The sequence below is a fragment of the Lutra lutra genome, chromosome 6 (assembly GCF_902655055.1).
Source record: "Lutra lutra chromosome 6, mLutLut1.2, whole genome shotgun sequence".
Classification (NCBI taxonomy): Eukaryota; Metazoa; Chordata; class Mammalia; order Carnivora; family Mustelidae; genus Lutra; species Lutra lutra.
Genome location: NC_062283.1, coordinates 51802471 through 51830242, shown reverse-complemented (window position 1 = coordinate 51830242; position 27772 = coordinate 51802471). Strand labels below are relative to the sequence as shown.

At 36.1% G+C, this 27772-nt stretch overlaps 1 protein-coding gene across 1 annotated transcript in view; it reads left to right on the top strand.

Annotated features, from left to right (window-relative positions):
• TINAG (tubulointerstitial nephritis antigen) overlaps window positions 1-27772 on the top strand; it is a 90765-nt gene that overhangs the window by 41724 nt on the left and 21269 nt on the right. Inside the window, exon 9 of the mRNA XM_047734492.1 lies at window positions 786-909. Within this exon, the coding sequence (XP_047590448.1) occupies window positions 786-909 (124 nt within the window). The remainder of the gene's footprint in view (window positions 1-785; window positions 910-27772) is intronic.

The following is a 27772-nucleotide window of genomic DNA, read 5'->3' as shown; positions in this document are numbered from 1 at the left end:
ATTTAAAAAAACATGTCAAACTAATATAGACAAGCATTGTGCATTTATCAAGGTATACTTATCTAGTCCCAACTAAAAATATTTTTAATTCATGTCTTCTGGAAGTTTAAAGTCTTTACCCTGAATTGTCTAAGCCCTTCAACAAAGCAGCACACGATATAGAAAAGACATAATCTAGGTGAGGGAATGAAGGAGAGCTTTATCAAATATAAGCTTTTACTTTCTTAAGAATACAACAATGGCTTAGCTCTCCAGAGCTGGGAGGATGAAACTTTGTCAGAGTATGCTTGGGCCAAAGGTTTGCTTTTTATTCACACTCACCAAGAAAAGGTTTGCATTTATTTCCAAGGACTAAGGACAATTACTTTAAGCCCTGTTTGCTAGGTTCACCTTTCACTGCTAGCTTAATTGGAGTTTTAAGAGGCTCCTGGTGAAGTCTAAGGTTAATGGAGAAATAGCAATCACAGCCAAGTGTACTGGGGCTTCTCTGCAAGGGTCTGAATTCCTAGTAACAATGGTACTGTCAATTAAGAATAGATGGTGTTTTAAAGGTATAATGTGTACTTAAGTAATATCCTAAGTAGCTAAAAGTTGTTTTTATAAGAGAACAACAATAAAAAATTGCAGCAATTAAATAAAGTAGAAAAGAAAATTAGGCTGAGTTGCAAAGTCCCTCCTTAGATTATCCTGCTGGCATTTTAACCGTTGATTGTTCTGTGAGAATTTCTAGAGATTTTAAAAGAGATTTGTTTAAAACTGTTTCATTCTGTTGGGTTTTATTTTAGCCATAATGCAAGTCCATGAGGATTTCTTCCATTATAAGACAGGGATATATAGACATGTTACCAGAACAAATGAAGAAGCAAGCAAATATCGAAAGCTCCAGACGCATGCAGTCAAACTTACTGGGTAAGGCAATTTCTTAAAAATCTTCATTTAATGCTTTTGGGAAATGAAACTGAACATACATGTGCATACAGGTATCAGAATTCTCCTTGGTATGAAAGAGTTCTTTACAAATTAAAGGTTATCCAAACCTGGACACTATTTAGTCATTATTTTAAAGTCTGGTTAAAGGGTAACTCAATATTCTGGAAAAGATGATCATTTCCTCTCTCTCAGTTGTGAGTGTATTCTAAAAATCTGTTTTAAGGACAAGGGAAATATATTATTGGAATAAATTCTACATATGGCATAAGCAGGGAAAGAGTACAAATCCAGAGAATATTAGGATTTGGAAAGAAGGTTTTAGACAAAATTATGAATGGAAGTGATTAGCAGGAAGAAAGAAAAAATAGGGTCACCTTTAATTCAGTACGAAATTACTTTTTGTATTTCTTTGAGCATTTTAGAAATTACACTTAGCAAATTGTGGGTAAAATACATTCATCTCTACGAGGGCAAGAAGTAGCTTCAAAATCGGCTTGCATTATGAGTAAGTAGATTCATAAATAGACTGTACTCAAAAGAGAGTGTGGTCATCTGAGACCACTTTCCCCAGTGCCTTCTCCAGCTCATTCTGACTCTGCCCTGCCTTTAAGACCTTTCTTCTAATGTCTCAGTCCCACTCCAACAAAATGCTACAGGAAATGTTTCTGGGTCTTTTTTTTTTTTTTTCCATGTCCATCCATGTCCTCACTTTGCCATCATGGTAAATGACTTTGCTCCTATCGAACATGTCCTTCCTGTCAAAATTTGGTTAAATCATTCTTATACATCTCCTCACCTCTCCTCCTCTTCCACATCTTATATTTATTAGTAATATTATGATTCTTACATATTACAGGATTATAGAATTTACATTCTGCTCTGAAACTATAATACTAATAGTTGCTTAAGCTTTATGGTGTATTAATAGAGTCAATGATAAGCAAATATGTTTATGATGGCTTTTCTGTCCTTGAGTTTAATTTTTATCAGTTATGTTGTTGAATAATTTTGTTAAATTATTTCCCAGCAATTATTGTTTTAATTTATCATTTTTTAAATTAATTTTTTTTAATCAAGAAGGACTCTTAATGCCTGTGTTCCCTAATTTCTTACATGTTTGAGGAAGTGTTTGTTTTCCTTTAATTCAAGAATAATACTATGTATAAAATTCTGGGACTATAGTAACTTCAGAACTTTGCCAATGTTGCTCCAGGGTTTCTGGCATTAAGTTTTCCTGCAGAAAAACCTCTGGCTAACCAAATGTTTCTGTCTCCTTAGAAGTGACATGACTTTTTCTATTTGAACACTCATATTTGTTTCTTTCATCCTTGAATTAAATATATTCACTTTTTAAAGTACATATTATACATATGTTGGATCTTCTATACCGCCTATTATCTTTTTAATAACATTTATACTGTAAATTTATTTGTGTTTTGTTGTGTATGATTTCTTTCTACATTGTCCCATCTATCCTAGAACATTTATTATATTTGGTGTGTATTCTCCAAATGGCTCTTGCTTCTGAAATATTTATTTTTTTAAATATTTAATTTATTTATTTGACAGACAGAGATCACAAGTAGGCAGAGAGGCAGGCAGATAGAGAGAGGGGGAAGCAGGCTCCCTGCTGAGCAGAGAGCCCGATGTGGGGCTAAATGAGCCCGATGTGGGGCTCAATCCCAGGACCCTAGGATCATGACCTGAGATGAAAGCAAAGGCTTTAACCCACTGAGCCATCCAGGCACCCCATCTCTGAAATATTTTTATATATTTTTTTCTTTTGATTGTCCTTCAAGCTCTTTGAGCTATGGGTTAGAGAGTTCATATAATTTCTTTGAGTGTATGTCTGACTTCTCTAGTGTTTTTGAATAATTCTTTTTGAGCTGTACATCTTCATGGGCTTTCCCTACCTTCTTTTGCAAAATTTAATCTTAAAGTTATGCATTTTACTCTCTATCATGTCCTCTCTTTCTACTGCACTTTCTCTACCCTCACCTCAAAAGTTCCTCAGCCCCCTACATACTATCAATGAATTATGGCATTCAGTCTGGCCACTATTCTAACCCTCTGCTTGAGGCTACACTTCCTTTCTTATCTAGTTAAAATACCATGGCAAATCATTATACTCAATCACACACCTTGGACTCCTCTGGCCCTGCTTCATTCATCATACTTGCTTATCAAAATCTCAACTCTGGTTAAATTCTATTTGGCCTATTTTTTTTAATTGTGTTTATTTATTTATTTTTAAATTCCAGCATAGTTAGCATACAGTGTATATAGTTTTAGGTGTAAAATATAGTGATTCACCAGTTCTATACATTAATCAGTGCTCATGAAGATAAGTGTATTCTTAACCACTTTACCTCTTTCACCCATTCTCCCACCCATCTCGCTTCTGGCAACCAGCAATTTTCTATATTTAAGAATCTGTTTTGTTGTTGTGGTGGTGGTTGTTATTGGTGGTGGTCTCTTTATTTATTTGTTTTGTTTTTTAAATTCCACATATGAGTGAAATCATATAGTATTTGTCTTTCTCTGACTTATTTCACTTAGCATTATACTCTCTAGCTCCATCCATGCCATTACAAATGGTGAGATTTCATCCTTTTTTATAGCTGAGTAATATCCCATTGTGCGTATGTGTGTGTATTTATGTGTATGTATATATATACACATACACATGTATATGTCTATATACGTGTGTGTGTGTGTGTATCCATTCATCTATTGATATTATTATCCATTCATCTATTGATGGATACTGGGACTACTTCCATATCTTGACTATTACAAGTAATGCTAAAATAAACCTAGGGGTACATATATCTTTTCAAATTAATGTTTTTGTAATCTTTGGGTATATGCCCAGTAGTGGAATTTCTAGATCATATAGTAATTCTATTTTTAACTTTTTGAGGAACCTCCATACTGTTTTCCACAGTGGCTGCACTGGTTTGCATTCCCAACAGTGCATGAAAGTTCCCATTTCTCCACTCCTCACTAGCACTTATTCCTTGTGTTTTTGATTTTAGCCATTCTGATAGGTGTGAGGTAATATCTCTTTGTGGTTTTGATTTGTATTTCCCTGACGATCAGTGATGTTGAGCATCTTTTCAAGTGTCTGTTAGCCATCTGTATGTCTTTTTTTAAAAATTAAATTTAAATTTTTTCAGTGTTCCAAGATTCATTGTTTATACAGTACACCCAGTGCTCCATTCAATACGTGCCCTCCTTAATACCCACCACCAGACTCACCCAATCCCTTATCCCCCTCCCCTCCAAAACTCTCCATTTGTTTCTCAGAGTCCACAGTCTCTCATGCTTTGTATCCTCCTCTAATTTCCCCCAATTCACTTTTCCTTTCCTTTTCCTAATGTCCTCTATGTTATTCCTTATGCTCCACAAGTAAGTGAAACCATATGATAATTGACTTTCTCTGCTTGACTTATTTCACTCAGCATAATCTCCTCCAGTCCTGTCCATGTTGATACAAGAGTTGGGGATTCATTCTTTCTGATGGCTGTGTAATATTCTATTGTATATATGGACCATATCTTCTTTATCCATTTGTCTGTTGAAGGGCATCTTGGCTCTTTCCACAGTTTGGTGATTGTGGCCATTGCTGCTGTGAACATTGGGGTACATATGGCCCTTCTTTCTAGTACATCTGTATCTTTGGGGTAAATACCCAGTAGTGCAATTGCAGTGTCATAGGGTAGCTCTATATTTAATTTCTTAAGGAATCTTCACACTGTTTTCCAAAGTGGCTATACCAACTTGCATTCCCACTGACAGTATAAGAGGGTTCCCCTTTCTCCACATCCTCTCCAACATTTATTGTTTCCTGTCTTGTTAATTTTGGCCATTCTAACTGGTTTAAGGTAGTATCTCAATGTGGTTTTGATTTGAATCTCCCTGATGGCTAATGATGATGAACATTTTTTCATGTCTGCTAGCCATTTGTATGTCTTCTTTGGAGAACTGTCTGTTCATGTCTTCTGCCCATTTTTTGACATGATTATCTGTTTTTTGAGTGTTGAGTTTGAGGAGTTCTGTATAGATCTTGGATATCAGCCCTCTGTCTGTAGTGTCATTTGCGAATATCTTCTCCCATTCCATGGGTTGCCTCTTTGTTTTGTTGACTGTTTCCTTTGTTGTGCAGAAGCTTTTGATCTTGATGAAGTCCCAAAAGTAATTTTTGCTTTTGTTTCCTTTGCCTTTGGAGACCTTTTTTTTTTTTTTTTTTTTTTTTTTTTGAGACATGTCTTGAAAGAAGTTGCTGTGGCTGATGTCAAAGAGGTTACTGCCCATGTTCTCCTCTAGGATTTTGAAAGATTTCTGCCTCACGTTGAGGTCTTTTATCCATTTTGAGTTTATCTTTGTGTATGGTGTAAGAGAATGGTTGAGTTTCATTCTTCTATACACAGCTGTATGTCTTTATTGAAAGGTTTCATTTAACCAGAAATTTCAAGCAGTTATTTAATACTACCAGGCAATCATATTCTGGATTCCTATTTTGCTTCATGCCCCTCCCTTCAATTGATTATCTCAAAACTTACTCTTTTTCCTTGAATTCCCAATATCTACATCCTTGTGTTTTTAGCTCATAACCCTGAATTCTATTTCACCAAAAAGAATAAACAATCTGAGAACAACCTGCAGTATCACAGATACCACCTACTCACATGCCTTCCCTCATACTCTTTCTTCCCACTTCTTACATAGATAAAACATCCATATTCCTATTTAAATCCCTCTTGCTATAGTGTAGACCCCAAACCCTCTCCAATATTCAAGAATATAGGGAAACGACTTTCTGGTTTTTTTCTCTGTAATCAAAAAAAATTATTTCTGCTACAATATAAGCATGCAATTATTTCTCAGATAGTATGAACAAAATACTTTCAAGATTGTCTAGATTTATTTTCTTCAATTTTTCTCTGCCCATGTTTTCTTAAACTTCATCATTTTTCATTTCCTCTCTCCTATTCACAAAAAATATTCATTTTAAGTTTATCAATGGCTTTTTCATTGCTATATCTATAAGTCAAAATCCAGACTTGCCCATCCCCCTCCATCTGACTTTTCTTTACTGGCTGTGATTTTTCAGTCAGTTTCAGCTAGTTTTTTCCCCCTGTACCTCTATACTTCTTACTGTTGGAATGCTCCAGGATCAGTTCTTAGTCCTTTTCTCCCTTCTATTCTCAGTCGTTCTCTTAACAGGTTCTCAACTCATCCTGACTTTGAGTACCATCTCAGTATGTCACCAATGGAATCGATATCTCCAGCCCAGATCTCTCTCCTGATCTCCAGACTCCTATGTTCCCTGAGCTATTTGACATCCCCACCTGGATACCTAATAGATGACTCAAATTCAGCAGTTCTAAAACAGACCTGCAGATCTTCCCATTTCTACATGCTGAACAATAGCTTTTCTATATTAGTTGATGACAATGACATTTTCCATGTGCTCTAACTGGAAACCTTGGAGTCTTTAGAATTATGTTTTATTCCTCTGCTTAAAACTCACTTCCAATGTCAGGAACTCTGTTGGTTCTTTCAACTTATATCTGGAATCCAACCACCTTTCATTTTCTGAACTACTACCACCCTTGCTTGAACCACCATTACCCATTATTTTGTACATGGGTCTTCCTGAATTTACCTTTGCTTTTAACAGTCTAGTTTCAACAGAGAAATATTCCTTTACAACATTAGTCAGATCTTGTCGCTCCTTTGCTCAGAACTCTATATTTTCCCATTTCCCACAGAGTAAAAGCCAGAGTCTTTACAAAAACCTGCATGATCTGAGGACTCTCCCATCTGTCTGCCAACACCCCCCTCAACTTGTGATCTCAATTTCTGTTAATCTTTACCTTGTTCTTTCTGCTTTGCTACCCTTTAATGTTCCAGGAACCCACACCCCAAGTCTCTCCCTTTGCCAAAATGCTTTTTATCAGATTTTCAGCTCCTTAGTTTCTGTATCTCTATCTACTCTTTGCTTAGATCTCATCTTCTCAGTGTGAGTTCCTGACTGCCCTATTTAATGCTGTTACCTGCCTTCTCCTCCAGCATGTCTGAGCCCCCTTACCTGATCTATTTAAAATTTTTTTCATAACAATGATCACTTTCTAATATACAATTTAATTTAATTAGCTTTTTATGTTCATTGTGACTTCTGCATCCCTAGTAGAATGAAGCTACAGGAGAACAGGTGTCTGTATTATTGATTAACATTGCCAAACTACATAATACAGTGCTGACCCATAATGTATTTAATACTTTCACTAGTATTAAGAAGGATATATATTGCATGGAGCACTGGGTGTGATGCATAAACAATGAATTTTGGAACACTGAAAAAATAAAATAAATTTTTAAAAAAATTATATATTTTTTAACCTTATGCTCAATGCTAGTTCTTATTTAGTCCTCAACTTTAAATGGAACAGCTCTTTGTTGAGAAATAGAGTGAGGGGCAGTTTGGAGGAGATACCTGATGCATTCAGTTTTAACTGAAATTTTTAATTCTTGGGCCCATGCTCATCAAATCAACTCTGGTCCCTTTGTTCACAGCTCAGAGAATTTGGTGGTTCTCAGAATATCTTGCATGTATCTTTGCTGTTATATGCTACTCTTTGCCTTTATTTTTGCCTCCCCTTACTCCATCTTCCAACCACTGTCTTTGACAGGTTAGCCAGGACTTTGGCAGCCCAGTGGGCTTCCAGTGTAGTTTCTTCTTCAGTTGACCCCTCTTGGGTGTAGTGGGAAGGAATTGACATAATCTGATTGTTGTGGCCCGCTCATGTTCTTGTTATAAAGATCTTGAGAGGTACTTCTGGACTGTCTTGCATATTTTTAGGGGGAAAATGTAAATGTCAAGGTCTGGAGATGAAGGGGGAGGGTTGTGGTCAGTGTGTTGCTCAGCATTTATTCTTGTTTTGGTACAGAACAAAATGTGTGTTGTCATTATTACTCAAAGTTGTCATTTGGGATTATAGCTATTTGCTTGGTTCACTAAAGATAAGAAGAAGTACTGAGATTTTAAAATCTGTTTTGTTTATTTTATTTTTCATTTCTAATTGTTGAGTGACTTTTCAGGAAGGCAAATGGTATACAAATACCTTTGTATCTCCACTCAAACTAGAAATTCAGCTTTGCTTTATTTCCATTTTTCTTCAGTTTGTAAGTCATAGTCCTTCTAAAGCTCTCCTTCCTATGCACATTTCAGTATTAATTTTTATCTTTTCTAATGATGTTCTTGACTTAGAAAAATTTTCCTACCACATACCTGGTGATTGAAATGATGTTTCTTCTCATTTAGAGAACTATGAAAATGCTAACATTGAGGTAGAGTCTTTCTTGGTTTATTAGAATTGATTGTTTATCATCTCTTCCACCCATTTAGCCATGCTGGTCATGTTTTCTTCACTCTATTCCTAAATTCATTCATGCTGCGATTGAACAAGATATAAATGTGTTTCTATTTAATTACACAGACACTCTTTGTATATCTTCCATGTTCAATATGTCAGTTGCAGTAATGTGTTCAGTTTTATAAACTTCTAGGAAATTGAGACCTTTATAAATTTACCTTACATGTGTGGCAATTAGCAAGGCTCATTCGCTAGTAGGCAAATTACTTTTAGAGAATATGTTTGTTTTTCAGAAATATTTTAGGTCATCTGGGCATTGTTAGGTGCCCTGGAGCAGTAGATTTTAATTCATTTCTCCATTAGTAATTCCTGATGGTAATTACTGCATTCAGAAAATTAACGCATCAGTGAATTAGAGAGTAATCAAATAGACTGTGTAAGTTAATGTTCCTTATCAGAAAGCTTAAATATTCTCCTATGAAGTACCTTGCAAATTTATCACAACAAATTCTACTTGCTGCCCTTTCTGTAGAAGACAAAGCTATTAGATTTAACTTACTTGAACAAATGATCTTAGTATTTCTTTTAAAGATTGCTTTGACTATAAAGAATGTGATACAAAAAGGCAAATTATAGTAAGCCAAGTAAAAGATAACAGTCTGGACTTGATAAGTTGGTGGAGGAGTTGGGGAGACATGAATGAATAAAAAAATATTTAAGGAGAAAAGCTGGCAGATGCGACATGCTTTTGGAATAGAGCATGGACAATGAGATGGGGAAAGAGTTCACTAATGGGCCTGATGGTTTTGAGATGTCTTTAAGATATAAATATGCAGATCGGCATCAGAGGAGACAGATATACTGATCTCAAGGTCGTAGGAGAGAGAAGATTTGAAGACAGATGAGACTAAACGGAATAAGAAAAAAAAAAAAAAAAGAAAGAAAGACTGATTGAGACTACACCATTGGGAAAATCCAATATTTAATGACTGGCTAGAAAATGATGAGTTTACAAAGAAAGAGAAAGGAGGACAGCAATTTTTTTTTTTTGAAGATTTCTGAGAAAGCTATAAAGCTATAAGAATGACGTTCCAGAGTAATTTAAGGGATTGGTTTTAGAGAGAGACTGAGTGGCAAATTTCTTATATCAGGAGAAGGCAAAGAGGACGAGGTGAGATGAAACATTTTTAGCATTTAAGATAAGGGTAAATTGAGGAAAATTCCCACCAAATTGTTTGTTTGTTTCTCTCTCTCTCTTTCTTTCTTTCTTTCCATCTATCTCCAGAATGTAGAAGGTAAGGTTATCTCTAAAGGAAAGAGGTAGTGAGAGAGAGATGCATTATCAGAAATTTGATGTGTTGAACCATGATGATTTGCAATGATCATGTAGAAGTTTAGGAGAAGGAGTTGCCCAGAGGAACCTGATGGGATTGCTGCACATTGCTGATGGTACCCTTCAGCCCTTTTGTATGTGCCTTCCGCAGTTGTAGTCAACTGCTTCAGTGTTTGTAGCAAAAATGAGTAGTTGAATTCATTCAAATTGGGCAGTTTTCCAGATGGATACAATGAAGAGTCAGAAAAACAAGGCGTTTAGGGTGTGAATATTGAAAATATCGCTAAAATGACAGAAAGCTTAATAAGCCCAATTAAAAGAGAGAATTGATAGACTTGGAGAAAATAGAAAAATCATTAGATTAGAGGCAATGATGATTTAATTTCAGTGATTTTCTAATTCTCTATTTTTCTTAACTTTTAGATTTTTTAATCATTATTTATGAGAAAAAATATAATCATGTAATATTAAGGAAGTAATACTTTACAAATTATGAATACAGTATTAAAGGATGACTATAGGCCATAACTTTTTTATGTTAGTGCTTAATTATGTTGTAATACCGATTGTCTACTTTGTAGTCATAAACTTTTGATATCTATTATATCTAACTATATATCTAGCCATCCAGTGATCCATCCATCCAAACAAAGATATAAGAAAGTATAAAAATATTTCAAAGTTAAGTTTCCAACATATTTTTCCATATTTTCTATACATATCATAAGTAGCAAGGATTCCAGGAGCATTATTATTATTTAGTGTCATTACAAATTACTTGACATAGCCTTAGTGTGGTCACCACTTGTTTTTCCCCATTCATCTTTTTCCTTTCCTATTTCCTTTCTGAAAAACAACTAAACATTAAGCCTGAATTTTCATGCTAGATTATGTTTAACCCATGGCAAATTGATAAATTCTGAGCAGATGTTTTAATTAGAGGTTTTTATTTTTTATTTTTTTAAAGATTTTATTTTTATTTATTTGACAGAGAGATCACAAGTAAGCAGAGAGGCAGGAGAAGGAGAAAAGAGAGAGAGAGGGGAAGCAGGCTCCCTGCTGAGCAGAGAGCCTGATGTGGGGCTCGATCCCAGGACCCTGAGATCATGACCCGAGCCAAAGGAAGAGGCTTAACCCACTGAGCCACCCAAGCGCCCCTTAATTAGAGGTTTTTAATGCATAGCAAAGTCTAAGAGAGTTGAATGAACATTTCAGATATACTTATTTCAAAAATGCAAATAAATATGTGAAAATTGGTATAGACAATACAAAAACATTTGATTTGGGTGTTAGGATATTTTTGAACTGCAAAATGCTTAGTTCTTTCTTTTTTTGCGGGGGGTGTACTGGTTTGGATAACAGTAGTGGCTGCAACAAGTGCACTAAAAATACTGAATAGTTCAAATATGTTTATAAAATTGTATTTCTTGTTCACATAATAGTTCAAGATGGGTGATACTGGGTTTTGGGTCACTCTCTTCCATATATGGTTTCAGGGCCCAAGCTCTTTGCACACTGTTGCTCTGCCATCTCTTAGGGTCACATGTGATTTCAGTCAGCTCATGGAAAATGAAGAGGAGCATGAGGAGGGCTTTGTAAATTCATTTATGCAAAGCCTTGACTCATTCCTGACCCTTATTGTTCCATTCACATTCCTTCTGGCTAGATTTCATTTACATGGCTCCCCCCAAGTATAAAGGTGGCTGAAAGATATGAGATTTGGCAGGAACATTTTAATATCAGAATGAATAGAGTTATATTTTGGAGTAGAATTCCGGATTTTCATAAGTCATTTTTTTAAGATTTTTATTTATTTATTTATTTATTTGAGAGAGAGAGAGAGAATGAACATGAGATGAGGGAGGATCAGAGGGAGAAGCAGACTTCCTGCTGAGCAGGGAGCCTGAAGCAGGACTTGATCCTGGACTCCAGGATCATGACTTGAGCCAAAGGCAGTCACCCAACCAACTGAGCCAACCACGCGCCCCTCAGTTTTCATAAATCTTAAAGAAAAAATAAACAAAGATACAAATTTTAGGTTGGGGAGTGTCGACTTAGTCTATATCTCTCAGACCCACTATGATTATGTGTTCTCTTTTTAGAAAATATTCATTGAAAAATTTTGAGAATCATTGCTTCACAAGCTTGAATAAGTTACTTAAAGTATTCAGTGCCAACTTTATCCATTTGCACTGATGTAGTAGTGTTGTACAACCCTCACACTTAAAAATCTTTTTGAGAATTAATATTCCATTTTACCAGAAAACGGAGACTGAGAATGTTTAGAAACAATACAGAAGAAAACAAAAAACTTTTCAGGTTTTTCCTTCTAGCTTCAATAAGAATATCTTACCAATACTATAAGGAAAGTCCAGTGCCAAGATTCATCCAAGGTCTGTTTACACCTAGGTTTTCTGAAGCAATTGTTACATTTTCTCTTTTATTAAAAATTTTCTTAGGGTAAAAATAAATATATGCTTTTTTCCTATCTAAAATTCTAATCTGACTTACTCTGACCACACATCTTTCATCTGTACATAAAGACTTTTGCTCAATTTTTTAACAAGAAACTTTTTAAAAGTCCATAACATGTGTCAAGTACTGTGATAGGCATTAGGAATACGAATACCAATAACATACTACTCCTGTCCTCAAGTAAGTTGAGAGAGAGAAAGCAGGCTGTAGTGGAAAGGGAGAGAGAGAACCAAAAGGAGGAAGCAGGTGTTAACACACAATGTCTTAAGAGTAGAGATGGAAATAGGATAGGAATTTATACTGAGTAGTGAGGATATGCAGCATATAGGAAGGCTCGTAACTCCCATTTCAGGGGCCAGAGAAGACTCTGATGAAAAGGTGGCTTCTGCTGTAGAGCAAGTGGGAGTTAACTGAAGGCATATTGGAAGAGAAGACCAAGTTTCAGGAATAGTGAACAGCAAATGCATACTTTCATAGTAAGAGAGAATATGACATATTTACAAAATTGGAAAGAATTTAATATGGGCTGACTGAAAAGCGAGGAGGAATCTAGTAAAAAATAAGACTAAGAGGTAGCCAAGTCACAGAGACTTCTATTTAATCATAATTTTCTTACTTATCCCATGAAGCATAGCCTGGCTTTGTAGGCTTCACCCTGAGTTTGCTTCATATTCCTCCATTATCTCTATATTAATTTAAGTGTCTTTTCAGCAACATTGTTTGGTTTATGGTAAAAATTCCAAAAGTGTCCATGTGACATGTCTTCCCATATCCTGTGAAGTGATATTTCCTGTAGAAACCAAGATAAGTTTTTCACATTTATGAGCCGTTCAGTTCAGCATCCTAGTGTTGTCATTCTACTTTGAGATGAGATATATCTAAGAGCAGCAACTATCACCAAAGAAAAGAAATGGTATTTCAAACATGGTTTGAAAAGGAAAAGGGATCTTTTTTTTCCTGATGCTTTATGGCAGAGCTGAGCTCTGGGAAATATAAACATCCATGAACTTGGCTGGTTTTCAGATGTTTACAGTCAAGAGTGGAGGCAGCCCTGGAACCAGTATAATGTAAGTGCATTGGTTCTGAAATGAATGGAAACACAGAGGAGGGATCCTTACCCAAGAGTACGTAGGTACATCTGGAGATAGTACAAGTGGAGAGTAAAGTAGGAAATGACCCTAGAATAAAGGTAAATATATTAATTATTCCTTTGTGTTTCCTCTTCTGTGAACTCTAATTTATCCTCCCCTTTACTCATTTCTCTAATGGAGTCAGTTTTTAAAATCTAGATGTATATGAGCTCATAATGCATTGAAAGCATTAATCCTTTAATCTTATTGATTAAACTCTGGTTTATTGTTGGCTTTTAGAAATTAATTTCTAATGATTTTGAATGAGACAATACTTGAACATTTATTCTATCTTTTTAAAGTTATGTTTTTAAATTAATTGAGTAAAAATGTACCTGGGAGATATTTGGGTAAACGATGTGTAAGGATGATTTAATTTTTTCCTCTCCAAACTCTAAGTTAAAAGCATCAAGACCATAAAATGAATAACGCACATCTTCCTTACTCTTTTTAATGTATTTTTATTACATATTAAATTCTTACATAAATTTATTAAGGTTTGATTCTTGGCTGTCCTCTTCAAAATACATCTATTATTCAACTTCTACTATTTTTAATACCAAATGGTGTTTGCAATGCTTCATTGCAATCATTTTTTCAATATTTATGCAGTTATTTTTCCTCTTTATTTTTCCCAATGAGATTTAAAAAAAAACCTCAGACCAACTTAAATTAGAACTTGTTTTATTTATGAGGAAGACAGCATAGATTTTTTTTTTTACTTTCTAAAGACTATTATAAAGAACACTGAACTTATTTTTCTCTAGAGAAATGTTATTCTTCAAGGATTTTGTTTTTGTAATACTTTTTTTTCCTCTATAGTCTGAGATCTTAATATCTTTTTTTTTTAAAGATTTTATTTAGTTATTTATTTGACAGACAGAGATCACAAGTAGGCAGAGAGGCAGGCAGAGAGAGAGGAGGAAGCAGGCTCCCCGCTGAGCAGAGAGCCCGATGTGGGGCTCCATCCCAGGACCCTGGGATCATGACCTGAGCTGAAGGCAGAGGCTTTAACCCACTGAGCCACCCAGGCGCCCCTTAATATCATTCTTAAAGGCAACTTTCAAAAATGGAACTAACTGGCTGCTAAGCTGTTATTTTATCTCACTGATGTTAGCAAGTTGAAGTATTTCAATAGTAAATAATATTAAAAATAAAAGAAATATTAAAATGATAATCTGATTGGGGCGCCTGGGTGGCTCAGTGGGTTAAGCCGCTGCCTTCGGCTCAGGTCATGATCTCGGGGTCCTGGGATCGAGCCCCGCATTGGGCTCTCTGCTCATCAGGGAGCCTGCTTCCTCCTCTCTCTCTGCCTGCCTCTCTGCCTGCTTGTGATCTCTCTCTGTCAAATAAATAAATAAAATCTTAAAAAAAAAATAATCTGATTAAACTGACCAAAGAATTTACTAATTTTCAAACTTAAAATATTTTGTCTGTTTAAGATCAGTAAAATACCATAGATTTTATATATCAAGTAACCTAATGTAAAAGAAGACACTGTAATATAGATTTTTCAGAGATTACATGCTGGTTAGCTTCAGAACCAATACTCAGTTCAATCCACTTCAATACTAATCTTGTTTGATAAACCACTGGGACACAACACTGTATTAAGAGTATGTGTGTTGAAGTCAGGCACATCTAAATGATACGGCTGCCATTTCTTTAGCTGTATTTAGCCTTTTGTAAGCCAAGAATAAAAGGGTGTTTGTGAGGGTTTACATGAGATGCAGACACAGTATTTGTATGCTTGATATATGAAAGTGTTTAATAAATACCATTGATTCTTACTACAATAAATGTTATTGCTATTGACTACTATTAGTTAATATAAAAAGTGGAAATCAATGAGGCTATATTTGTAATTAGATAGATAGTAACAAATTTTTAAATATGTTGCACTTTGCCCTGAATCTATAACATTTCAAAATAGGTTAAATTTTTTAGATGACATTCTCAAATTATGTTCTTCAGATTCCTTCCTTGTGGATGAAAGCTGAACTTCTGATTTGAGAAATTTGAGCTGATTGTTTGGAAAATGAAACCATCATGTGTATAATAGACAAGTGATATCATCTAAAAATTTCTTTAAAAATTGACTCAATGTTTCCTTTTCTAATATTTTCAAATTTTTAAATTTACGCATTATAATATAGCTATAACATTGTGCAATTTTATTTAAAGATTTCTCAAGTAAATCCATGATTGTTATTTGGTAATCAACTTCAGAATGAATTTTGCTGGGGAATGGAATGCAGAATTATATTGTGTAATTTAATATTTCCCAAAATTTGGATGAATTTAATTGAAAATATTAGCTTCAGTGGCACTATTTGGGTTCTTTTTTTTTTTTTAAGATTTTATTTGACAGAGAGAAATCACAAGTAGGCAGAGAGGCAGGCAGAGAGAAAAAGGAGGAAGCAGGCTCCCCACTGAGAAGAGAGCCTGATGTGGGGCTCAATCCTAGGACCCTGGGATCATGACCTGAGCCGAAGGCAGAGGCTTTAACCCACTGAGCCACCTAGGCTCCCCACTATTTGGGTTCTTTAAGGACTGATACTTTCCTAAAATGTATAAAAATGTGACACAACACTATTTAGTACAGAATTTAGGAAAAATTAGGCAGAATAAAATATCTTTTCTGTGTTAGAAGTGTGATTGGGAGCTTCTTAGGTTGCTAGTGAAGACATCTAATTAAAAACTATTTCTTGATTTCCTTGGAGGAAATCTGGACAGAATATGGATTTAAATTTTTTGAATAAAATTTTAAAAACCCTAAATTTTTGTGTGAATAAAAGGATGACATTAGGTAATAGAGGAATTTGGTGAAATTTGAAAACAAAATTAGCTTTGGTGCATTAGTAGGTACAGAAAATACTCTATTGTACACATCAAAATAACTCCAGAGCAAAACAAAAGCTTATTTCATGAATATTAAAATGTCCAGGGCTTTAAGAACTTGGAAAGAATACTCACCATAATTTTGTTTCTTTAAATTAAATTCCTCTGAGGTTTAATCTTTATGTGTTGGTTCTTGACTTAAGTTCAATTGTCTTTTTTTAAAGTCAGGAAGTACCTTTCTCTCCTGTTTTTTAAAGTGTTTTGGTCAAGCATGCCTGTATGGCTTGGCTGGTAAAGCATGTAACTTTTGATCTTGAGGTCTTGAGCTTAAGCCCCATGTTGGGTGTAGAGATTACTTAAAAGAAATAAAGAGTTTTGATCACAGTGAGTTTTAAAAATGTAACAGAAAATTTTTTAAAAAATTTTATTTTTTTAAATTTCTTTTCAGTGTTCCAGAATTCATTGTTTATGTACCACACCCAGTGCTCCATGCAATATGTGCCCTCCATAATACCCAAAACACGTTGAGATGAGTGAATGCTTTTCAATAGATACAATGTTATATTTCATCAGTAATTTTCTGTAGTTAACTAGTTATATTTCTAGAATTTATTATGTTGTGAAGGGTCATATGTTATATACACCAATGTGCATGATTTATTTCCATTTTATTTCAAGTTTCACAATTTTCCTTCTCAAGGAAACTAAAAGTCTGTTTATGTTATTGCCTCTTCAGATTTTGGTAACATTATGATAGTCTCATAAAATATATTGGATAATTTTCATACTTCTGGAGCAATATGGAAGGTAACTTTTCCTTAAAACTCACATTAAACTAGCTGACTCTAAAGCTATTTTGGGGTAATAATCATTTTATATCTTTAGTAACATACTTTTTATTCAGTTATTTAATTTGCCTTTAACTCTTTGATTAAATTGATATTTTTCCAGAAAATTAACTCATCAAGTTTGGTTAGTTGGGTATGATAATAATGTGCTGACAACATAGTAGCAGTTGTTGCTAACTCCTTTGTGTAGGGTTTAAATTCTTGGCCCTGTTCTAAATGTTTCCCATACATGAACTCAACACCATAATCCTGCTCCTGATAGAATTAAAAATATTCTCAAAAGATGTATAACTGAGAAAGCATTTTAATAACAAGATTCTGATATTTTGGCTCAAAAACACTGGGATTATATCTATATTTATACTTCCTTGCATAATATCCATATAGAGATTATGTATATATAGGTGTTTTTGTGCTATTTTAAAAAGTCATAATGTGGGAAATATTAAAATTACTCACAAAGTTGAATCACTGGTGTGAAGAAAAAGATAATAAAGTAGAAGTTACCCAATTTCATAAAGCATGAAATCAAAGCCAGCAAAATTGTTTAATTAACAAAATAAGCTATTAATCTTACAAAAATACAGTCCTTCACTTAAATTCATATAAAGAAAAAAGCACAATAAATATCAGAAAGCTGTCATAAAATACTTGCTGTGGAAGACAACATAATTCGCTGGACTTCTGATGCCTCATTTCAAGATACCATGGAGCATTGTGTGGAGTTTTATCAAATGAGCCCTTTATAGCTTTTTTTTTTTTTTTAGGATTTTATTCATTTATTTAGGAGAGAAAGAATGAGAGAGAGAGAAAAAAAGAGAGTGCATGAGAGTAGGGGAGGGTCAGAGAGAGAGGCAGACTCCCTGCTGAGCAGGGAGCCTGATGCAGGACTCCATCCTGGAATGCCAGGATCCTGGCCTGAGCCAAAGGCAGTGGTTTAGCCAACTGAGCCACCCAGGAGCACCCTCCCTCCCCCGACCTTATATCTTTTAGTTTCCCAAAGACTATTCTAATTTGCAATAACCTTGGACTCACATGTAAAAATCTGCTATTGAATCTGTAGTTTTCTTTCCTTACCTGCTTTCCTTTCAATTTGTTTATAATACTTGGCACTTTATTTATCTTGTTACCCATATGTCTCAACCTGCTCTCTACTAATGTCATCAGTGCATTAAATCCAAACCTTCTTTCAGTCCCCTGAGAATGCAAATTAATCTCATAGAAAGTTCTCTTATCATTGATAAGTTTTCTGAGGTATTATCTTTTTCCAAGAGCACAGGACAATGTTTTATATCTCATGAATACATGTTTGCTGTCAAGTCCCTTTCCCTTTTTCACCACTTCCAAAAGTAAAAGAAATCTATCCAGACTCTGTGATTGCCAACAGAGAGGGTAGATTGTTCTTTGCCTCACTCACCATCTTGTTGTTCACTGGTACAATTCCTAGTCTACATTCTGAATTGAAGTTCAGGTTGATGTGTGCAGCAACTCGCTTCAGTGCTCTGCTATGTTGATGCTTCTATTCAAGCCCTTACCACACCAACATGGCGCATGATACTAAGGGCTGATCAGTGTTCAGCACTACTGGATAAATCTTCCTGCTCTACAGCCAATTATTACACTTTCTTTATAAGGATTATGTTGCCTGAGATGTTCTGCTTCTCTATCTCCTCTTAGTCATTGTCCTGATGTCTTTTGGGGATTACTAGGGATGACTTAGGATAAACACAAGTATGGACAATGTGGTCAAAAGATAAGAGATGAAATACATATCAGAAAAAGCTTGTTATTTATGGGTTAGAGTTTTGAACCTTATTTCAAGCTTTAGCAAAGTTATTTTCAAGTGCTTTCAACAGGAAAATTGCATAATTTCCATTTTTTAAAAAGGTCACTTTATGTGATGCTTAGTGAATGAATTCATGGGGTTAAAGGTGGAACAGGAAGAATAATTAGGAAATTAATGTCAAGAAATAATGGTAGCTTGGACTAGCTTGGTATTTCTAAATATAAGTAAATGAGTGTGAGGTTATATCTTTTTTGGTACAACTGACAAGACTTGGTAATTTGTCTGAATGAGTAGTGACTGGAGAGGTAGGTATCATGAATATACCCCAGGTAACCTTCTTGAGGAAGAGATTGTGTAGATTTCCATTTACTGATACAGGGAGCAGTAGAAGAGGAGTGGGTAGAAATGGAAGAATCAGGAGTTCAATGTAGACATATTGAATTTGAGATTCCTGGAGACATTCAAATAGAAAGATCAAATAACCAATTATATGTACTTCTGGAGTGAAACTATAGGTTTTTACAAGCCTGATCACTGAGAGTGATCAGTTTTTAGATGGTAGCTGAAACCATGGAAATGGAAAGGAAGAGTTGCAGACCCAAACTTGAAGAACCCTAATATTTAAAGGTCAAATAGAGAAGAAGGGGCTAGTAAAGGGGCTTAAGGTCAGAGAGGGAGGACCAGGCTAAGTATCACACAGACATGGGAGAGAAAAGTGTCCAAACAGGCAGGAGTAGTTAGCAATGTGAAATGTAGCTAAGAGGTCTCAGAAAACAGTTACTGAAAAATGCCCTTTGGGTTTGGTGCTATCAAAATCTGCAGAAAAAAAGAAAGTATAAATAGCAGTTGGTTCTTTTTGCTAAGGCTTTGCATTTTTATCTGTAGTTATAATTGGAGATTCAAATTACATGAAAATATTTTTTATCTCCATCTTAAATCCTTCCAGATTTGACTTCACTTATGAGAGTTTACTTAGCATTCATATGTTTTTCTATTGTGTGTGTATTAAACTTGATGAAAATAAACCTAATTAATTAAGACTATACAAAAGTTAAAAGAATTCTTTGGCTACTATATTGAATGACTTCCAAAAGTACTTTGACTTCTTTGGGGGGAAAAAAAAAGTGCAATAATTTAGTTTGTGTAGATACCCCCCACATTGATTCTCAACTGAAAATTTAAACACATTTTATTGTGCACTGATTAGTGATTATTTACCAGACACCTTGCTAGATGCTGAGGATAATACGGTAAATAATGTGAAGAGCCTTAATAAGTAAAATAAGACCTACTAATTTGATGCAGCGATGGAAAGCTCTAACTCAATCATTCAAGGAAGCCGCTGGGGGGGTTCTGCTGACTCTTGAGATTCTTTGAGTTGCACTAACAGAAGAGCGGCAGTGGAGAGGGACTCTGGAGACGGTGCAGCTGATAAATGAGGTTTATTTTTCTTCTATTTTCAGTGCTGATTGAATCCTGTTGCCTTTGTCTGTCAGCACTGAATCAAATTGACAGAACAGTTTGTGCTCCATTTGTTTTCTCTTGTTTGACATTGGTGTCTCATTGATTTGTCATCTCAAACCCTGACCAGGTCCATTCTACTCTATAACCACTATTACTATGAACTGACCTTTTACAAAACAAAACAGTAGTCAAAAAAAAAAAAAGCTTTATTTATTTATTTTTTTTATTTAGGTGCAGGCATGGTAGAAGCATTGTTCTAAAAAGAATTCTTAGAAAGCTCTCTTTCTCTCATAAGAATGTGGCTTATAAAATACATATAAAACAATGTGTATGTGTACACACACACACATACACACACACAAAGGTCTCTAAGGTCTCTTTTGCTTCACGACAGATTGTGGAAACAATACTATAGAGCATAAAGAACTGGGTTTTGGAGTCAAGTTTAGGTTTAAATGCTTATTCTGACTTTCTCCTTAGGTGACCTCAGACAGGGAGTTGAATCTCTTTATCTCTATTTTCTCATCTATGACATTGGATAATAATTGAATGCTCACCATCTTGTTGTGAGGATTAAATGAGACCGTGTGTCTGCCACCTAGTAGGCTACTCACTTTACAGTCAATTTAATTTTTTAAAAGTTCATACTTCCTTAACTTTTTCCTTAATACTCTGAACATATTTTCAGAATTATTTTTAGAAACTATAATTTGGAGCTGATTCTAATTATGGCATTACTGGGTACTTACCTATGGTATACATCTTTTTTTTTTTTTAAAGATTTTATTTATTTGACAGAGAGAGAGAGATCACAAGTAGGCAGAGAGGCAGGCAGAGAGAGGAGGAAGCAGGCTCAGTGCTGAGCAGAGAGCCCGATGCGGGGCTCCATCCCAGGACCCTGAGATCGTGACCTGAGCCGAAGGCAGAGGCTTAACCCACTGAGCCACCCAGGCGCCCCTGGTATACATCTTTACACATAATATTATTATTTAAATTTTTTTGATCCAGCTTACACTGAGAACACAAGTAGATGGGTAAGAATGATACAGGAAAGAAATATGACTGTAGGAGTAAATGAATAACTTCTTTGGTAAATGTGATAAATGGTTCATGGCCTTAGAATATATGATTCTATTTCTACCAAGAAAGCCGTGTAAATAGCAGGAGTTTGGTCATGGACACTTTAATTCTACTAGATTGTGTAAAATCAGCATGGTTGGAAATAACAATTTTCTAGTCGGTAGACATAAGGGAAAGACATGGCATGTGAACAAATGGGCAATTGAGGAAGATGATCACAGGCAATTTCTTAGATTCATAAAGACCTGGGGCAATGGATTATGCCAAGGCTGAAAATGGCTTTTAGTAATTGGGAAAGTGCACTTTACCTTCTTGTTGAATGAGTGTTAATGTCTGTGGTTAGTTCAGGTTTGAGGGGGCCTGTGTGATGGGATTTTATTAGTCCCTGCTAGCGTGCTACTTTCTAAATTTAGCTTAAATTCTTTTTTGTGACTTTGTCCTATAAACTCGTATCTTCTGTGGCAGGTGTTGCCCTCAAAATTCCAAAAGTTATAGAATTTACATGGAGGTAAAGTAAAGTAAATGTCTGAATTTCCAGAGATGTGCAGAGGAGGGAGGGGACATCAGGAGTAGGAAATACAGTGGCTTCTGACTTCTGTCAGCTGGAATATGGATTGGCTATTTCTTAAAAGAGAGAGAGCTTTTGGGGTAATCACTGTACATTTTTAGAAGGCATATATTACAAGCTCACCTTTTCAGAATCAAAGATCAGGATTCTATCCTGTGTTCCAAGAATGTGATATATATGATAATCATGATGAATGAACAAACTGGGAGATTTTGTTGAAACGTCTGGGTTGTTATGGCAATTTCCAATGTCTTCTCTAAGCAGAAATATGGAAGATATTACTGACTACCTTAGTAAGACTAAAGAGAAGGTCAGACCAAGTCTGTATTATAATAAAAAGGGAAAAGTTGCAGAAATATAAAATTTACAGGGGATGAATTAAATGATATTAATGTGAATATGATGTGATATTGACAACTTTGATTTATTTTGATACTCAAATAAATTCATTAAGTATCAGTCTTTTCCATCCCCATCATTGTAATGATTATATTCATTAAATTTCTGGTTACAAGTGAGATGGTTGGGTGTGACGAATGCATCCTTGATTGGAATATTATAATGATCAAACTGTTCTTCTTACCTCCAACTCTATTCTTTTCCATTTTAGTCTTTGCTCACCATGACCAGCTTTAATCTTTTTTATCTTTTTATGGCTGTCAACAATCTTTCTCCTTCTAAAACTTTCATGGTTTCTCTATGAATGCATGCAGAATAATTCTTGGCATTAAATGCTTTTCTCTCAGGTATGCCTTCATTTCCTCTTGGCATCTGCTCCAAATTACTCAAGATCCATAATGCCTTCTCCATCTTAACTATAAATGATCCCACCCCTTTCTGTCTTCTGCTAGTCCTATTTTTTATTGCTGGTGTTATTAATTGTGCTTTAGATACTAGTACCAGCTTAGCCACTTACCATATAATTTTGAAATGTTACTTAACCTCTTTGGGCTTTAGTTGCTTTATCTATGAAGCAAAGAAATTGGAGTAGAATCAAATTAACACTTAGTGCTAATGGTCTTGACAACTCAACTCTGCCATTAGCTGACAGAGATAATATGTAAATAAATGAGCTTGATTTTTCTATAAAAGTTTATTTATGAAAAAAGACAGTGGGTCAGATTCAGTCTGTGAACCATAACCTGGAGTGTACTGTAATCTCTGAGTCTCCTTTAAGTACTGAGATTTTATGAGAAGATAAGCTATTTCTATTCCTGATATCAAAGGACTGAAGTTTTCCCTCACAGTGTGTCTTCATAAGATACTAAACAAACTGTGAGCTTTGGAGCGGGGTAGCGGGATGGTGTGAGGCTGGTGGTAGGTGTTAAGGAGGGCATGTATCGCATGGAGCACTGGGTGTGGTGCATAAACAATGAACTTTGGAACACTGAAAATAAATACAATAAAATTACCCCCCCGGCCAAAAGATACCACCCTAGTTAATTGTCATTGGTGATGATGGAAATTTTTGATCTTGTACTCCTTCTCCGAAGTACATTTCACATGATTATGAATATCTTAACATATATTCTGTCAATATAGCAAATGCAGAGGGTCCATTTTCTCAGTTCCACAGCCGATCATTCTGACCAGAGCATACCTGGGCACAACTGTTTTGTCATTTTCTTCCATACGTCTTATTATAGGTCAAATTCCATGTGGCATTGTTAGGGTCCGTGATCAAAGGAATGAGACTGATATAAAGCGAAAAATCAAACAAAGCTTTATTTCACGCCAAGCATCAAAAATCAAACTGACCGGTCAGGGCTGTCTCTTACGAAAAGACGACGACGATGATTCCGACAAGGTCACTCCCAAGAAGGCCGCTCCTGACGAGGCTGCTCCGCAGATGAGGCTGCTCCCCGGTTGGAACCGCTCCCGAGAAGAGGCCACTCCCAAGAAGGCCACTGCTGGTGAGGTCACTCACCGGACAGGGCCGCTCCCAAGAAGAGGCCACTTTGGAGGAAGCCGCTCCCAGGACGAGGCCTCTCCCAATGACGAAGAGGCGATGACAGCCACGACAGGGAGGATAACACCGGTGACACAGACTCTGCTCCCCATGACGCCACTCTGACAAGGCTGCTCTGGTGAGGCCGCTCCCTAGACAAGGCTGCTCCGGTGAGGCCGCTCTGGAGGAAGTCTCTTTCCTGATGCTGCTGCTCCCGCAGGGCTGCTCACCAAGGAGGCCTCTTCCCAGACGAAGCTGCTCCCCAGAATGACACAGCTCCAGCGAGTCAGGGTTCGCAGCGAGGTTGCTGCCGTCTAGGCCATTCCCCACGGCGACGCTGCCGAGGGTCGCAGTGTGTGGGTGGGGCCGCTGGTGTCGGGGCCGCTGGTGTCTTGGGGCTGCAGGCGTCTCGGGGCTGCAAGTGTCGGGACCACTGGCGGCTCGGGACCACCAGCGTCGGGACCACTTGCGTCGCTTATAGCTCTTACAAGAGCTGTTACAGCTCTTCTTCTGCTCCCCCCGACTCTTCTCTCTGCTGCTTCTTCTTCTTCCTTCTTCTTCCTCGGACAGCTCTCCTTCTTCTCCCCTCGACAGCCTCGCAGACCAACCTTTACGGGGGTGGTTGAGCCCTGCCGGGATATATGCGCGCCCCACCCGATTGGACGTCTCCACCAGGCCTGCCCCGCCCCTACATCCGGGGTCCACAAGCCAGTTCCTCTGGGAGGGGCAGGCCCTTACAGCATTATACTTACAATATTTTTGTTTTCTGAAATATTGGGGGGGGGGGTAGGATAAGCAATATATCAGCAACTCAGTAAATTGTGTTGGTTGGATGAGTAATTAATATTAGGAGCTCACATAGTCATTTTTGACATTTTCATACATACAAAAAAATTGATCTTTCACAAATCTTCATAGCTTCTCCAAACTATGACAAAATTGGTAGCCCCTTGGCAAAACATATCAATAAGAGTACCTGATCTTAAGCTGAGTAAAACCTGACTTGATTTACATTTTGCTTCAGTGGAAAATGAAGGGAGATGGGGAATGCCCTCATTTTATTTTGATTTCCCCTGCAGTCTCTTTTCTTTTATCTTTGATCTAGTCTTAATTAGCGCCTTCTAGAGCCCTCTGTCCTATTCAACACTGCCACACTCACTAGGCCTGAGCATTTTTTGAATGAAGTTAACTGAGTGTCTCTGGGAGAACATTCATAAGGCAACAAAAGCCTGCTTATCTTTTCCTCATTCTTGCTGCACTAATCTTTTAAATCTTTGTGTAAAGGGAGCTGAGAGTCTATCTGCAATCTCACCTTTAAAAGCAAAATCCTATATCCAGAGTACTCCTATCACTTTTATCAGCTTGAGGCTCATCTGGTGGTTTCTTTATACCTATATCCTATCTGACTTTCATTTCCTTAGTAAAGGCTGCAGTTCCACATCAGGCTCTTATATATTGGTCTCTGTTTTCCTCCTAAATTTCCTGTTCTAGTAGGCTGTACTGCACAAGATTTCTTTACATATTCACTGTTGATAAACTTAATTTTTTATCTGTGTGGATTTATATTCACTAATACAGAATTGGTGTGCCCAGAAAACATGAGTTTGAATTCCTATCATTAGTCTATTGGGTACATACTGGGATCCCAGAAGTGGTAAATTGTCAGGCACATTGAAAAATTATGGTCTAGATGATTCTGCACTAGTATATTACACCTACCATCGATACAAAATAAAACTTTTTTCCCCTCCTGGTAACTCCAGATTCTTAGATGAATGTGAGATATGCTTTAAAGAATTTGATTCTTAAGCAAATGTGATCTTGACATGTGAGTTAGGAGATAATTATTCTCTTCACAGAGGAATTCCTCAATCTGTAGAAAGGCTCTTTCACAGTTTCTTTTAATAATCAGCTTTCCTTGATTCTTACAGTATTTTACCTGTCAGAAACCTTGAAAAGTAATGAATTTAAAGGTTAATACACAGAACCATTATCAGTAGAGAGCTCAAGAGTAGATGAAACCACTCTGTAATTACAGCCTTAGGCAATAACACATCAACCTGATCGTCAGGAACATATTTCTGAGTAATGTGAGGTGCACTACAAATAACACCACCGTGGAGGAACCTAATCTTTCAACCTTAACATCCCAGAATTAACCTCGATTCTTTTTTCTCCCTTTCTACTTGGCCAACAAATTCCATCACGTTTTTTTAAAAGGGCTTTAATTAAAATTCCAGTTAGTTAACATACAGTGTAATATTATTTACAGGTGTACAATTTAGTGATTCAACACTTCCATACATCACCCAGTGCTCATCATCGCTGCAAGTGTGCTCCTTCATCTCCATCGCCTGTTTCACCCATCCCCCCACCACCTCTCTGCTAACCATTAGTCTCTTCTCCATGGTTAAGAGTCTGTTTCTTGGTTTCCCTCTTTTTTTTTTTTTGCCTATGATCACTTGTTTTGTTTCTTAAATTCCACATATGAGTGAAATCGTATGGTATTTGTCTTTCTCTGTCCAATTTATTTCGCTTAACGTAATACCCTCCATCAATTTTATCTCCAAACTAGCTCTCATATCTGTGTCCTCCTATTCATTCAATTCACTTGCTGCCAGTAGAGTTCAGTTCCTTTGCTCAACAAATATATTTAGGGTTGACTATGAATGTCTTAGTCACTATTCTAAGTGTTGGAGATAGAGGTATTAAAAGAATAAACAAGATTTCCTTTCTGGGTCTTACATTCTTATTCAGAATTACATTATTTCCTGCTTTGATGACTAACATTTATCTCATGCTTTTAATCTCCTTCCCTTGGAATCTCTTTCTCATTCTAACACCTGAGTTTTCTCTCTGAAAGACTATCTGGATCATGGCATTACCATATTTGAATGACTCTTTATCACCAACTTTCAAAGCGCCAAGTCTGGTGGCTATGAGTGCTCTTTATGGCCTGATCTCAATCTGCTTTTCTAACTTGATTTCCTGCTCCTCCCTTCACTGTTCTCGAATCCCACAGGACCAAGTACTGGTCTTAGAATAGGCTTAGAATAAGACAAAGTTTCACCAGCTCTCTTGTGATTTTGCACTTACTTATTGTAATTAAAATTCTACAGTTTCATTTGTACCATAAGAATTTCTATTTAATTCTGTGAAGGGAGTCAACTTTGCCCTCTGCAGACAGTTAATTTCTTTGTCTGTAACCCATAAAAATTTTTAAAACTTGCTTTTATAAAAGTAGCAATTGTGGATTCAAATTATTTCTTGGGGGGCTTCTGATTATTTTTATACTTGTTTATTTTTCATTTCACTCCCATTAGATGTATTTCTCACTCACTACAACAAACTATCCATTCTCAGGCATCCTCAGGAAATGTGGTGCAGTGGCTGCCCAGATTTTCCAAAACTGCTTTTTCCCAGGTGTCATTAAATTTTAAGAGAAAAGAAGTATTAATGGGTCTTAAATAATTTAAACACTTTAATCATTCTCATTAAATTGTCAGCTTCTTGAAGGCAAAAGATATCTTCTTTGTACTAAACAACAGTTTTCTGAATAAAGGCTGAAATAAGTGGATGAATTACACAGAAATTCTGTGCTTTTTTCTTTTTTGAAAGAGATATTTAGGGGAATATAAAGATAACCTAAAGAAAGTCATATGTTCAGTTGTCTCTTATGTACCGTATCTAATATGACCGCCACTGAATATATGCACCTTCAGCACAAAATCAACCAAAACTAAGGGAGAAACAACAGTAGCACTTACGATTTAAAATCCCGTGCAAAGTAGTTACTCGGTTCTAATAATTTTGTTATCTAGAAATAGCTTAAAATATACTTTTCATAATTCTAGTATTGATTAGCACAGTTATCTGAAAAGAACAGCATCCTTTTTACAGAGGACATCCATCAAGATATTCATAACCTTAGCAATACAAAATGTTGTATCATCCTTGAATGGGTTTTGATGCTTTACCCTACAGAAT